The sequence below is a fragment of the Sus scrofa genome, chromosome 14 (assembly GCF_054392235.1).
Source record: "Sus scrofa isolate SSC_HxYL_T2T_F1_AM1 chromosome 14, Sscrofa_HxYL_maternal_Yorkshire_Landrace_v2.0, whole genome shotgun sequence".
In the NCBI taxonomy this organism is placed as follows: Eukaryota; Metazoa; Chordata; class Mammalia; order Artiodactyla; family Suidae; genus Sus; species Sus scrofa.
The window spans coordinates 97272482-97285376 of NC_139396.1; the positions used below are offsets into that span (position 1 = coordinate 97272482).

Below are 12895 nucleotides of genomic sequence, written 5' to 3' on the forward strand. Positions count from 1 at the left end.
AAGTACTGATACATGCAAAAACATGGACGAATCTTGAAGGCATTATGTTAAATCAAAGATGCCAAACACAAAAGGACACATATGTATGTTTCTGTGATAGGAACTATCTAAACAGGCAAATTCAGAGAGACAGAAAGCAGATTAACAGTAGCCAAGACCCACCACTATTGAGGAATAGGCAGTGAATGCTTCATGGGTATGGGGTTTCTTTTCTGGGTGATAAAATGTTCTGGAACTAAATGGTGGTGACGGTCAGACAACACTGTAAATGTACAAAATGCCACTGAATTCAACACTCTAAAGTGGTCTAAATGGTAAATTTTATGTTGTGTATACCCTAACACTAAAAAAAAAGAGGCCACAGAGAAATTCAATTAACAATAAAAAATTTTTAGGAGTTCCCATTGTGGCGCAGTGGTTAAGGAATCCAACTAGGAACCATGAGGTTGCGGGTTCGATCCCTGCCCTTGCTCAGTGGGTTAAGGATCCAGCGTTGCCGTGAGCTGTGGTGTGGGTCGCAGACGTGGCTCGGATCCCGCATTGCTGTGGCCCTGGCGTAGGCCAGTGACTACAGCTCCGATTCAACCCCTAGCCTGGAAACCTCCATATGCCATGGGAATGGCCCTAGAAAAAGGAAAAAAGACCAAAAAAAAAATTTAATGATTTTAATCTTTTCCATTATAGTTGGTTTACAGTGTTCTGTCAATTTCTACTGCACAGCAGTGACCCAGTCACGCATATACATATACACTCTTTTTCTTACATTCTCTTCGATCATGTTCCATCGAAAAAAGGGGAGTTTTCTGTCATGTGAATTTTACCTCAATTTAAAAAAATACTGTGACAAAAGAGAGTCTGTACAATATATATAATCATATCCTATATGTATGAAAATATAAAGTTAAAATGTACATCTACATCATATGTATGAATATCAAACTTCTTTGACACCAAGATTTCTTTGATCTGGTCTGTCTGCATATGTATATCGATGAAAATGGAGGAAAGCCACAAAGCCTTATACCATTTTCTGCAAAAAAATAAAATCACTTAGGGATTATATAATCTCTGTTTCAGCAAAAAAATCTAGGTTCCAGAACTGGCAGTGCTTGGTTCAAAACAGAAACTAAGGAAAGGTACAGAAGATATGAACAGTGAACAAAAACAGCACTTCAACAGACCATTTATTAAAGAGTGAAAGACAGACTTCTGAATATGATACAAAGTATTAAAGTATTAACTGTAATAGAAGCAAAATGTGCTATGTACCTTCAAGCCCACAAAGCTTGTTCCTACCAAGCAACTGCAGAAGCTAAAGAAATAATTCCATTTATTTGTCCTAACACTTTCCATTAAAGCACTTGAATGGGAACAATCTACAAGAACAACCTATTTCTTAATAAGAATGAAATCATGGGGAGTTCCCGTCGTGGCGCAGTGGTTAACGAATCCGACTAGGAACCATGAGGTTGCGGGTTCGGTCCCTGCCCTTGCTCAGTGGGTTAACGATCCGGCGTTGCCGTGAGCTGTGGTGTAGGTTGCAGACGAGGCTCGGATCCCGCGTTGCTGTGGCTCTGGTGTAGGCCGGTGGCTACAGCTCCGATTCAACCCCTAGCCTGGGAACCTCCATATGCCACGGGAGAGGCCCAAGAAATAGCAAAAAGACAAAAAAAAAAAAAAAAAAAAAAAAAGAATGAAATCATCATACCCATTTTGTTGTAAAGAAACAAGATAGAAATTTCTAGGGAAAGAAGTAAATTATGAATGAATTAATCAGCAGAAAGCCCAAAAACTGTTTGCCTAAGTAAAAAACTGACATAATAACCAAAAAATATAAGAAGTAGAGATATAGTATTTTCTATTGACATTATTTATATTTTCAGATAGAATACTTTGAGACTCCCAAAGATTCAAATGACCAGTGAGGGAAGTATCCCAGCAGCCATTCAAATAATGAGCTACAAAAATACTGATAAAGGAGTTCCCATCATGGCACAGCAGAAATGAATCTGACTAGGAACCATGAGGTTGCAGGTTCAATCCCTGGCCTCGCTCAGTAGGTTAAAGATTTGGTGTTGCTGAGCTGTGGTGTAGGTAGGTCACAGACACAGCTCAGATCTGGTGTTGCTGTGGTGTAGGCTGGCAGCTATAGCTCTGATTAGACCCCTAGCCTGGGAACTTCCATAAGCTCTGGGTGCGGCCCTCAAAAGAAATTAAAAAAAAAAAAAAAATACTGATAAAGAAGGATTCAAAGATAAACTGGTGATAGAACGGGAGGTTGTATGTGTGGTGGGGACAGAGGGCATATAAGAAATCTCTATACCTTCTCAATTTTTCGGTGAAACTTACACTGCTCTAAAAAATAAAGACTGCTATTAAAAAAAAAAGAAAAAACTGGGACAAAATTAATTAAAGGAAAGTAGACACTGCATAATTATCTCTGCAAGAGACAGAAAACACAGTAAGAAAGAAAAAGGGATGGAGGGGAGGGAATCTTTAAACCATGTTTATGTTTCATTTCTGTAACAATTTACTATAAAATGCTACATCTATTCCTTTTCATTAAGAAGGTGGTTTGGTAAAGAATAAGACTAATAAAATGTTTTCATTTTGTTAAACATAGAAATCTGAAAAGGGCACTTTATAGGTGCTTAGACTGATTTCCAGAAAAAGATTCACAGTTGATCTAACAATGACTAAAGAGCAAATATGATAAGGTTAGAAATATTCCAAAACTACAAATATCTAAGAGGACCAGAACTTATGTGGCATACGTCTAAGGACTACAACAAGGGCTCTAGGGGAAGAAAATAATTAAGGGCATTGATGTTAAACTTAAAACGAACTGCCTAACTACAATGACAATATCACTTTAAAAACATCTTATTGCATGGGACTTTCAAAACAGACTAGATCAGATCCTTATTTAGAGAACAAGTTAAAACCTACTAGATCGTATTCTCTTCTATTTTCTCTAAGCTAAGAGAGGCAAAAGAAAACAACTAACTACAGTGTACACCACATCGAGGCAACTACAGTCTTGATTTCCTATCACAACCCAATTTACTCTAACCAATACATTTGATTTTCTATATAGTTAATTTCCCTTCAAGACCAATAAACCAGTTAATCCTCTTGTTTTTCAATTAAATAAGTTCCACTAAATTGTTACGTTTAATAATTAGACACACTCATTTTTCACACTGAAATTTTTGTGCTTTCTAAGTCAAAATGGAATCTTAACAACCTGTCTAATCTTTTCTGTGCAAGTTTTAGAATCACTCCAGGATCTTAAAATGGCTAAGGTCTCCACACTCATTCCACGCTATGATTTTTACCAAAATAAAAATTATATCCACTTGTGGAGTTCCCGTCATGGCGCACTGGTTAACGAATCCGACTAGGAACCATGAGGTTGCGGGTTCGATCCCTGGCCTTGCTCAATGGGTTAAGGATCCGGTGTTGCTGTGAGCTGTGGTGTAGGTCGCAGACGCGGCTCAGATCCTGCGTTGGTGTAGGCTGGTGGCTACAGCTCCAATTCGACCCCTGGCCTGGAAACCTCCATATGCCACGGGAGCGGCCCAAGAAATGGCAAAAAGACAAAAAAAAAAAAAAAAAAAAAAAAATTATAGCCACTTGTTACTATATGGATAGAAAAAAATGGGAAACATATTCAACTGTTAACAGCAATTATGGCTGAGGTTCATAACACAAGGGACTTCCCTTTATAATTTCTATAAGCTTTTGTTTTTTTATTTTGGTTGGGGGTCGGGGGTTGGCCTGCAGCATATAGAAATTCCCAGACCAAAGATCAAACTTTTGCCACAGTAGTGACCCAAGCCACTGCAGTGCCACTACAGTGACAAAACACCCCATCCTTAACTCGCTGCACCACAGGGAACTCCTAAAATTACTTTAATGTTTGTAACTTGAACTTTAATGTTTAAGAAAAGACCCAAGCTTTTAAAACTGTAATTCTTTTTTTTTTTTTTTTTCTTTTTAGGACTGGACTTGCGGCATATGGAAGTTCCCAGGCTAAGGGTCAAATTGGAACTGCAGCTGCTGGCCTACACTATAGCCACAGCAATGTGGGATCAGAGCCATATCTGTGACCTACACCATAGCTTGTCCAGACCCTTCACCCACTGAGGGAGGCCAAGGATCAAACCTGCACAGACACTAGTCAGGTTCTTAATCCACTGAGCCACGGGAACTCCTAAAACTGTTCTAATGAACTGAACATTTTAATAAGAGTCCTTAAGGTTCTCAGAGTTCCCGTCGTGGTGCAGTGGTTAATGAATCCTACTATCCTACGGGAACCATGAGGTTTTGGGTTTGATCCCTGGTCTCGCTCAGTGGGTTAAGGATCCGGCATTGCTATGAGCTATGGTGTAGGCTGCAGATGTGGCTGGAGCTGGCATTGCTGTTGCTCTGGCGTAGGCTGGCGCCAACAGCTCTGATTTGACCCCCAGCCTGGGAACCTCCATATGCCATGGTTGTGGCCCTCAAAATACACATACACAAAAAAATTATTAAGGTTCTTAAGCTGAGTTTGCTGAAATTACCAAGGGGCTAGGGAAAACTCTAGCAGTTCACTATCCAATAAAGAAGCCTATATGCAACCAGTTAAATTAAAAGTTACATGAGGAGTTCCCACTGTGGTGCAGTGGGTTAAGAATCTGACTGCAGCAGCTCGGGTCACTGTGGATGCACAGGTTCAATTTCCGGCCTGATGCAGCAGGTTAAAGGATCTGGAGTTGCTGCAGCTGTGGCTTAGGTTGTAGCTGTAGCCTGGATTCAATCCCTGGCCTGGGAATTTCCATATGCCATGGAACTTCCATGTTCTACCCAACCATGCGTGGGGCCATAAAAAAAACAAGTTAAATGAATTAGAATTAAATAGAATTTAAAATTCAGTTCCTCAGTCACACTAGCCACATTTTGAGTTCTTGCAGTCACATGTGGCTAGTGGCTCCTGTACTGGACAGTGCAGATTGAGCATTCTCATCATCACAGAAAGTTCTTTTGGACAGCACTGCTCTAAAGTCAACTACTATTTATCTGTTACAGTGATTATTCTTACACGGCATAAAATGAGAAGAGCACTTATAATTTTTAATTTTATAATTTTCATTATAAATTTATGAGTGTTTATGAACAATGGATTGTCAGAGGCTGCAGCACTTATTTGATATAGAAAAAGTATTGTTTTAGAGTAGGGTTTTAAAAATTCTGTCCCTATGGTGTCCCTCGCTCAAAGCCATGTCATTCCATACACGCACAAAAGTGAGTGGAAATATAACATATACATATGTTTTGAATCTTACCAATTTCTCCTTCTTGTCCAGGCTTAGGAATGGTAATAGAAGTTTTGGTCTCCACTTCTAATTTCTTCCGAGTGTCCCCTCTTTTGCCAACTATATGCCTATAATACAAAGAAAATTAACGCAAGGATCTTAAGTCAAAATGTATCAGAATAAAGAGCTCCATCATGTTTAAATTATATGCAGCCAGAGATACTCCCTTACAGAAAAGTGCTTCATAAAAATTCAGTATTTGTAGAGGAAATAAGTCATAAAGCTTTACAGAACATGCTACATTATGTTCATTGAAAAAACGATGCCCTACAGCCAATTCAATATATAGAAAGAGTAACTGTGCCCGACACCTGTTTGTTTCTCAAAATTAGATTCAAAATCTGGGTCTGCAGTTCGATGAAAAGAAAGCTGGCATAATCTCACAGCACACTTCCAGCAACCAGTGAGTCTACAGTTTGGAGAGGGAAAACCTTGTCCTTTTAGAGAGCAAATCGACTGCATTATAATAAGTTCATCCTAAGGAAGTTATCCTTGAATAATTAAATAAGGGTAAAGAGCTTTGCCAAGAGTGGGGTCCATCCATCAGGATAGATTCAAACGCAGAGAGAACAGAGGTAACCCTCAGGCTGAATTCAACATACAGGCATAGTTTGGGGTGATTTCACCAAAAATTGGGAAATTTCACCTAAAAGTTTAGATTTCCAGGTTCTTTAGAAAAATTGGAAGATCTGACAACTCAGATGAGCTCATGCCTAAAAATGGAACATGAGCTCCTCGCCATCCCCATCACTCCTTACTGTCTTTCATTTACTACACTTCACTCATCTATTGGCTCATTTACATTACTTGCCTAGGTCTCCTAGGATATATAATCCTGACAACCCAAGGTTATCTTCTGGAACCCACAGAAATTAGATGTGTTAAAGAAAATGAGGCTACTGGATCCCAGGAGAAAAGTTTCAGAGTCCATAAAGCACTAAGAGACCATCACAGGACCATAAAGTTAAGAGAAAAAAACTTCCTCATCAACGCTATTTCAGCTTCTATGACTTCAACTACAGTACCCAATAGCATGGGTGACTATGTCTAAAACTCTGCAGTTGTTTTTACATGGAATAACCAAGCCCAAATTATCTCCATTAAGGTCTACTATAGTGGAGTTCCCATTGTGGCACAGCAGAAATGAATCCAACTAGGAACCATGAGGTTTCGGGTTTGATCCCTAGCCTCGCTCAGTGGGTTAAGGATATGGTGTTGCTGTGAGCTGTGGCATAGGTTGCAGATACAACTTGGATCTGGCGTTGCTGTGGCTGTGGTGTAGCCTGGCAGCTGCAGCTCTGATTAGACCCCCAGCCTGGGAATTTCCATATGCCACTGGTACGGCCCTAAAAAGACAAAAAAAAAAAAAAGTTGTCTAGGAACCTTAGAAAAGGAAGTGGTTGAGATTAAAGAGGCTTCAGAACCAAGTAAACCTTGGGCAAGTCATTTAACCACTCTAAGCCTATTTCCTCACTTACAGAAGTGAAGTGAATAATAATACCTAGGGGAGTTCCCGTCGTGGCGCAGTGGTTAACGAATCCGACTAGGAACCATGAGGTTGCGGGTTCGATCCCTGCCCTTGCTCAGCGGGTTAAGGATCTGGCGTTGCCGTGAGCTGTGATGTAGGTTGCAGACGCGGCTCGGATCCTGCGTTGCTGTGGCTCTGGTGTAGGCTGGCAGCTACAGCTCCGATTAGACCCCTAGCCTGGGAACCTCCATATGCCGTGGGATCGGCCCAAGAAATGGCAAAAAGACAAAAAACAAAACAAAACAAAACAAAAAAACAAGAGTAAAAAAAAATAATAATAATACCTAGGGATCAAAAGTTTGTTGTAAGGATCATATGTTATCATGTATAAAACGGCTTCCCATTGACTGACACAGAGCTCAGTATAGCCCATGCCATCCTCATTAAGCCCATGATGGCATCCTTCTCGTGAAGAGTACAGCCGGCCCAAAAGCAATCTACGTGGGAATTCTGCAACATACACTACAATAATACAGATTGGCAGTGAAAGGGTGACTCCTTTATTGAATATATAAGGGGAAATTCTTGCCAGATCTCAACCTTGGCTACACATTGGAATCACCTGAGAGGTTTCAAAAACTAATGATGTCTGGGTCCAGCTCCCAGAGATTCAGACTCAACTGCTCTGGGGTGCACCTTGGTATCAGGAATTTTATTTTCTTTTTTTTAGGGCCACGCCTGCAGCATATGGAAGTTTCCAGGCTAGGATTGGTCAAACCGGAGCTGCAGCTGCCAGCCTACATCACAGCCACAGCAACACGGGATCCAAGCCAAGTCTGGGACCTACACCACAGCTCATAGCAATGCCGGATACTTAACCCACTGAGCGAGGCCAGGGATCGAACCTGTGTCCTCATGGATACTAGTCAAGTTTGTTATCGCTGAGCCACAATGGGAACTCCAAGTATCAGGAATTTTAAGAGCTCCCTGGGTGATTCTGAAGTGCACCTGTAGTTGAGAACCACAGTATTAGATCTAGTCCACAGACGTGTGTATCACTATTAGGCCTTTTAACTTTTTTTCTTTTTTTTAAGATTAAGCTTTGATTACAAATTACTTTGGACAAGTAATTTCTTCTTTGGGCCAAAAAAGTTTATAGATATGATTCATAAGAAAGAAATCCTTCTTATCAATTATTTCTCAATAAAACTGGAAAGAAGGAAGGTCTTCCTAGAAAATATTGTATATTAATTAGGATTTAGCAGAACCAATACGTAAACTAACATGCAAGTTGTCTAGAACAAAATGAGTACTTTTGAGTATAGAATTCATAAGATCTTCAAGTTAAAGTCCTACATCTACGGAATTTTTAAACACGCCTTAGCAATAGCAAATATATATATTAAAGAAGACATGCTACATTGATTTTATAAGGGATCTGAGCCATGACTTTCTAAAATCATGTTTCTTAGACTCATATCAGTGGAATCTGAAAGGAAAGTCAGCTGTCAGAATGAATATTTGGTTTCCCATTCAGCCACACTGTAGAAGAATTTCATTCTTAAGGTGTTTCAGAAGATTCTCAAGGTTGATGAAAATGAAGCTATTTGCCTCCTGGAGTTTAAACACGATTCCATATTTGTAGATCTCCTCTCACAGAGGAGCATGGACAGACTTAATTCATCTGTTACCACTCAGAAAAACAATCTATGGATTTTCTAGACCAGCCTATCTTCAAAGGTGCAAGCCCAAAAGAAGCCACTTAGTGATGTAAGCTGGTGAATAAGCAACAGAATGTGGTCTATTATGCAAGCAAGCACAGATTGGTCACAAAACTTCCAAGCAATCTGCATATAAAGATGACTCTGCAGGTGTTCCTGTCATGGCTCAGCGGAAACAAATCTGACTAATAATCATGAGAATATGGGTTCAATCCCCGGCCTCGCTCAGTGGGTTAAGGATCCAGTGTTGCCATGAGCTGTGGTGTAGGTCGCAGATGTGGCTCAGATCTGGCGTTACTGTGGCTATGGCGTAGGTCAGCAGCTACAGCTCCAGATGGACCCCTAGCCTGGGAACCTCCATATGCCACGGGTACGGCCCTAAAAAGAAAAAAAATAATAATAATTCTGGAGAAAGCATATTAATCTTTCACAAGCATTAGGGTTAACAGACAGACACATTCCTGCCTTCAAGAAACTTTCCACCTGGTGGAAAAGGCATTAAACAGCACACAAATACGTATAAACACAAGACAGAAATGCTACAGAGAAGTAGAGGGTATTATGAAAACATAGAGTAGGGTAATCAATGTGGTGGGTGGGGATGTTGGTGTCAAAGCATGCTTCCCTAAGGGAGAGAATATAACTAAGTAAGGAAGAGGAGAGATGACAAGGCCAAGGGAACAGCTCAAAGGCAAAGCTCAAAGGCAGGAAGGAACACAGCACATTCAAGGAACTAAAGAAAACCAGTTAAGCTTAAGTGCAAAGCCAGGGAAAGCATGGTGTGAGGTGAGACTGAAAAATGCAGGGCTGGCTAAGTCATGTTCAAGATTTTTGGCCACTGTTCTAATGGAAGAGAATTCTATCTTCAGTGGAAGGATGTTGACAGATTTCAAACACAGGTAGTAAAAGCATCAGACATGCATTTTAAAAAGATCATTCCACCCTTGCTGTGAAGAACTGATTGTAAGAGAGCAAGATTCAATGTAAGAATTGAATGGATGGGTTCAATCCCTGGCTTAGGAACTTCAACATGCCGCTGGCATGACCAAAAAGAAAAAAAATAAAAAAGATATTCAAGAGGCAAGATCAGAGTTCCTACCATGGTGCAATGGGTTAAGAATCCAACTGCAGCATCTCAGATCAATGCAAAGGTACGGATACACTCCCCAGCTCTGCATAGTGGGTTAAGGCTGCAGCTGCAGTTCGGATTCAGTCCCTGGCCTGGGAACTTCCATGTGCCACGGGTGCGGCCATAAAAAAAATAAAAATAAAAATAATTTTAAAATAAGAGGCAAAATGAACATATAACGGTGACACATACGGAATGATGAAACTAATCTGTAATCAGTCAGAAATTCTAGGACATAAAATACTATTTTGTCACTAGTAGTCAAGCACGGCAATAAGTATGGAAAAGAAAAGAGTCAGCTGGCTGCTACTTTTCCTGGATATGCCTTCCCATGAAGCTGCCAGGGGGCCTCACTCACTTGTAGAGCAGACTGGGGGCCTTCACAGTACACCGAAAACCTTGTGGGGTCTGCACCACCTCGTAGGCTTCACAGGGCTCTTCCGCGCACTCCATGAGGCCTGGACAGAAACCGGAACGTCTCACTCAGAGCTGCTGCTCTGTAAACAGTCTTCTCCCCAGCTGTCAACCACTCTCAAGGTTTAAAAAATAGCAATACACAAACACACAAAGAACAGCCATACACTTTACACTGCAAATCACTACTCCGACATTCCTTCTGACCTGCCCTTAGAAGAAAAATAACGAATAAAAAACAGCTGACTGTTTTGGAAAAAGAATATACATACCACTATTTAACTGTTTTCTCCCAGAAAGCTAGGACACTATAATTTTTTTTTTACTACTTTTTAAAGGAAGATATGATTCACCTAACATGAAATTCATCCTCTTAAAATGTAAAATCTACAATGTACTCAGTGGTTTTTTAGTATTAAGATGCAAAATCACTGCAGTGAATGAGGTAGAAGGGACGCTGGGAGAACTTTATCCATACAGCCAAGACAAAGAGAAAGGAGGAGGGTGAAATAAAGGGGTTAAGGCCCCAAGGCTAAAGGGAACCCCTGGTGAGGACCCAGGGGAAGACTAACCCTCAAGCCTTAGGCCCTAATGGAAAAGCTTATAAACCAAAAGGAAAAGAAAGCAGAGAACCTGAAAGGCCCTATTAAACCCAAGTCTTGAAAGTACTTATAATCCATCTCAACTGTTAACTTCTTAAAATTACCCCTGAATAATAATAATGTTGGTTTTGTACTTGAAACTGCCTGTATATGATTGCAGAGGAAAAGAAATTACGACACAGTAACAACAGCTAATGTTGGGTGCTGGATGAAACACCTTTACATGTGTTCATTTGTTTCAATAATTTATATAAATTAGTTTATAACTTCACAGATTAAAAAAAACTTAATGCTGTCAGAGAATATTAAGGGTTAATATTAACAGTTAACTAAAATTACTCATTATTACATGTAAGCTTCTATGCAAAGATGAAACACATCTTGACTCATGAACCCAGTATGCCTTGTCAAACTCAAGCACATCAGTGCCCTTGGACATCAACACAAAGGACACCATGAGCGGCCAAACATTTCAAATCAGTGCTCACACAGAAACACACTGAAACAAAACGAAGAATTGCTGCTACAATACAGAGGACACTTTACTTGTAATGAGACCAAAGAGCAACTAGGATTACCTTGATAATAATCATCGTCTTCTTCTTCATGTTGATAAGTCTGTTCTTGGATGGGATTCTTCCTGTAAACCCGGCCACCGATTCTTAGAAGCTGTGGACGCAGAACTTCCATGACACTTTCTCCAAACAGTCCAGCGAAATCCTGAAAAATAAATGATCACCTTACCTTTTGTTTTAATCAGAAATAAACCCTACCTCTATTATCTAGATCTTTATGTAGGTATGAAAGAACAAAATTGGGCATCAGTTCACAATACATCCCAAGCCAAAGCAGCACTGTTTCCATTCGATTTCTCCTATCTATAAGCTGTTTTAAGCCAACTGATGCAGTTTCCACTACACTATTCCACTGCTGGCTCACTCTAGATAATTTGTAAACTATTGGCATTCCCCAAAAAAGTGATTAAAAGATACTGAGCTTGTCCATGGCTTTGACAGAAAGAACAGAGGTCTCTTTGTAACATTAACCTTTAGGAGTAAAATGCAATCTTCTGTGTTTACCTAAACATTTGCAGTGTCTCACCCACTCTAACCAGCATGGTAATTAAGAAAAGCAGGGATATTTAATACACTTATCCTCAAGGGGAGGACAAAAGATCCTGAAGAACTTTTAGAGGTGTTAAAACTATATACACAACAAAATCAAAATGCCTATCAGAATCAAATATGACTTAAGCAACATGGTTATCCAAACGAACACATTGCTGAGGGGAGGAATCCAATTTCTGTGGGCCCCCAAACTGTACATCACTTCACTGAGAGGCCAAGCTTCTAAACATCACTTAAAGAATCAATAATTCTGGAAAGAGGAGTTCCCTTCATTGCTCAGTGGTTAACAAACCCGACTAGGAATCATGAGGATGCGGGTTCCATCCCTGGCCTTGCTCAGTGGGTTAAGGATCCAACATTTCTGTGAGCTGTGGTATAGTTCCTGTGGGCTTAGATCCCCCACGTTGCTGTGGTTGTGGTGTAGGCTGGCAGCTACAGCTTCAATTCGACCCCTAGGCTGGGAAGTTCAACATGCCGTGGGTGCAGCCTGAAAAAAAGAAAAAAAAAATCTGGAAACAAAGATTCCTTATGGGCTAGCCATAGTTAAGCTCAACCAATGTTCCCACTATATGTGTTAGACGGTCATGAAGCCCAAAATAAGTTAGAGTTCCCCCTCAAAAAATCAATTCTCACTAAATACCCTAACGCTCAACCCAATCCCAGCAAGAAAATAGCTTTAATTGGTAATTTGCTTACAGAACCAAGTGGTGATTTCCTGTTGAGATTAGCAGTAAAATGAATAAAATAATAAGTAAAATAAACAGACTTGAATGTCAGAAGGGGTATAATTATCAAGTTTAATGACTTTACATCCTAGTGCCCTATTCCTCCAGGACCTTTCAAATAAATCTCTCCACAAAAGTAGATTTTAATGTTAAGGAAGGGCGCTGAGACTGAGCTCTGGGAAAGAGCGTTGTCTGAGATAGGAAGCTGTTCATCTGCCTTTCTTTGGGATACGAGTCTGCTCAGAAGGATGGCGGAATAACAAATTTAACCCTGCAGCGTGACGGTTTGGTAAGAGAGAGCAAAGCAGAAGGCCTGAAATGCCGTGCGTTAAGATAAAACCCTAAATGACAA

At 40.2% G+C, this 12895-nt stretch overlaps 1 protein-coding gene across 22 annotated transcripts in view; it reads right to left on the minus strand.

Annotated features, from left to right (window-relative positions):
• Nucleotides 1-12895, minus strand: part of ASCC1 (activating signal cointegrator 1 complex subunit 1) — a 184240-nt gene that overhangs the window by 95027 nt on the left and 76318 nt on the right. For 15 of the 22 annotated variants that reach the window (XR_014825635.1, XR_014825634.1, XM_084993024.1 and 12 more), the window contains 3 exon segments: nt 11270-11411; nt 10034-10133; nt 5328-5425 (listed from right to left, as the gene is read on the minus strand). Coding sequence is in view for 14 of the 22 variants with exons in the window: in XM_084993024.1 (XP_084849150.1) it covers nt 5328-5425; nt 10034-10133; nt 11270-11381 (310 nt within the window). In the remaining 8 variants the exon portion in view is untranslated. 22 annotated transcript variants of the gene reach the window in all.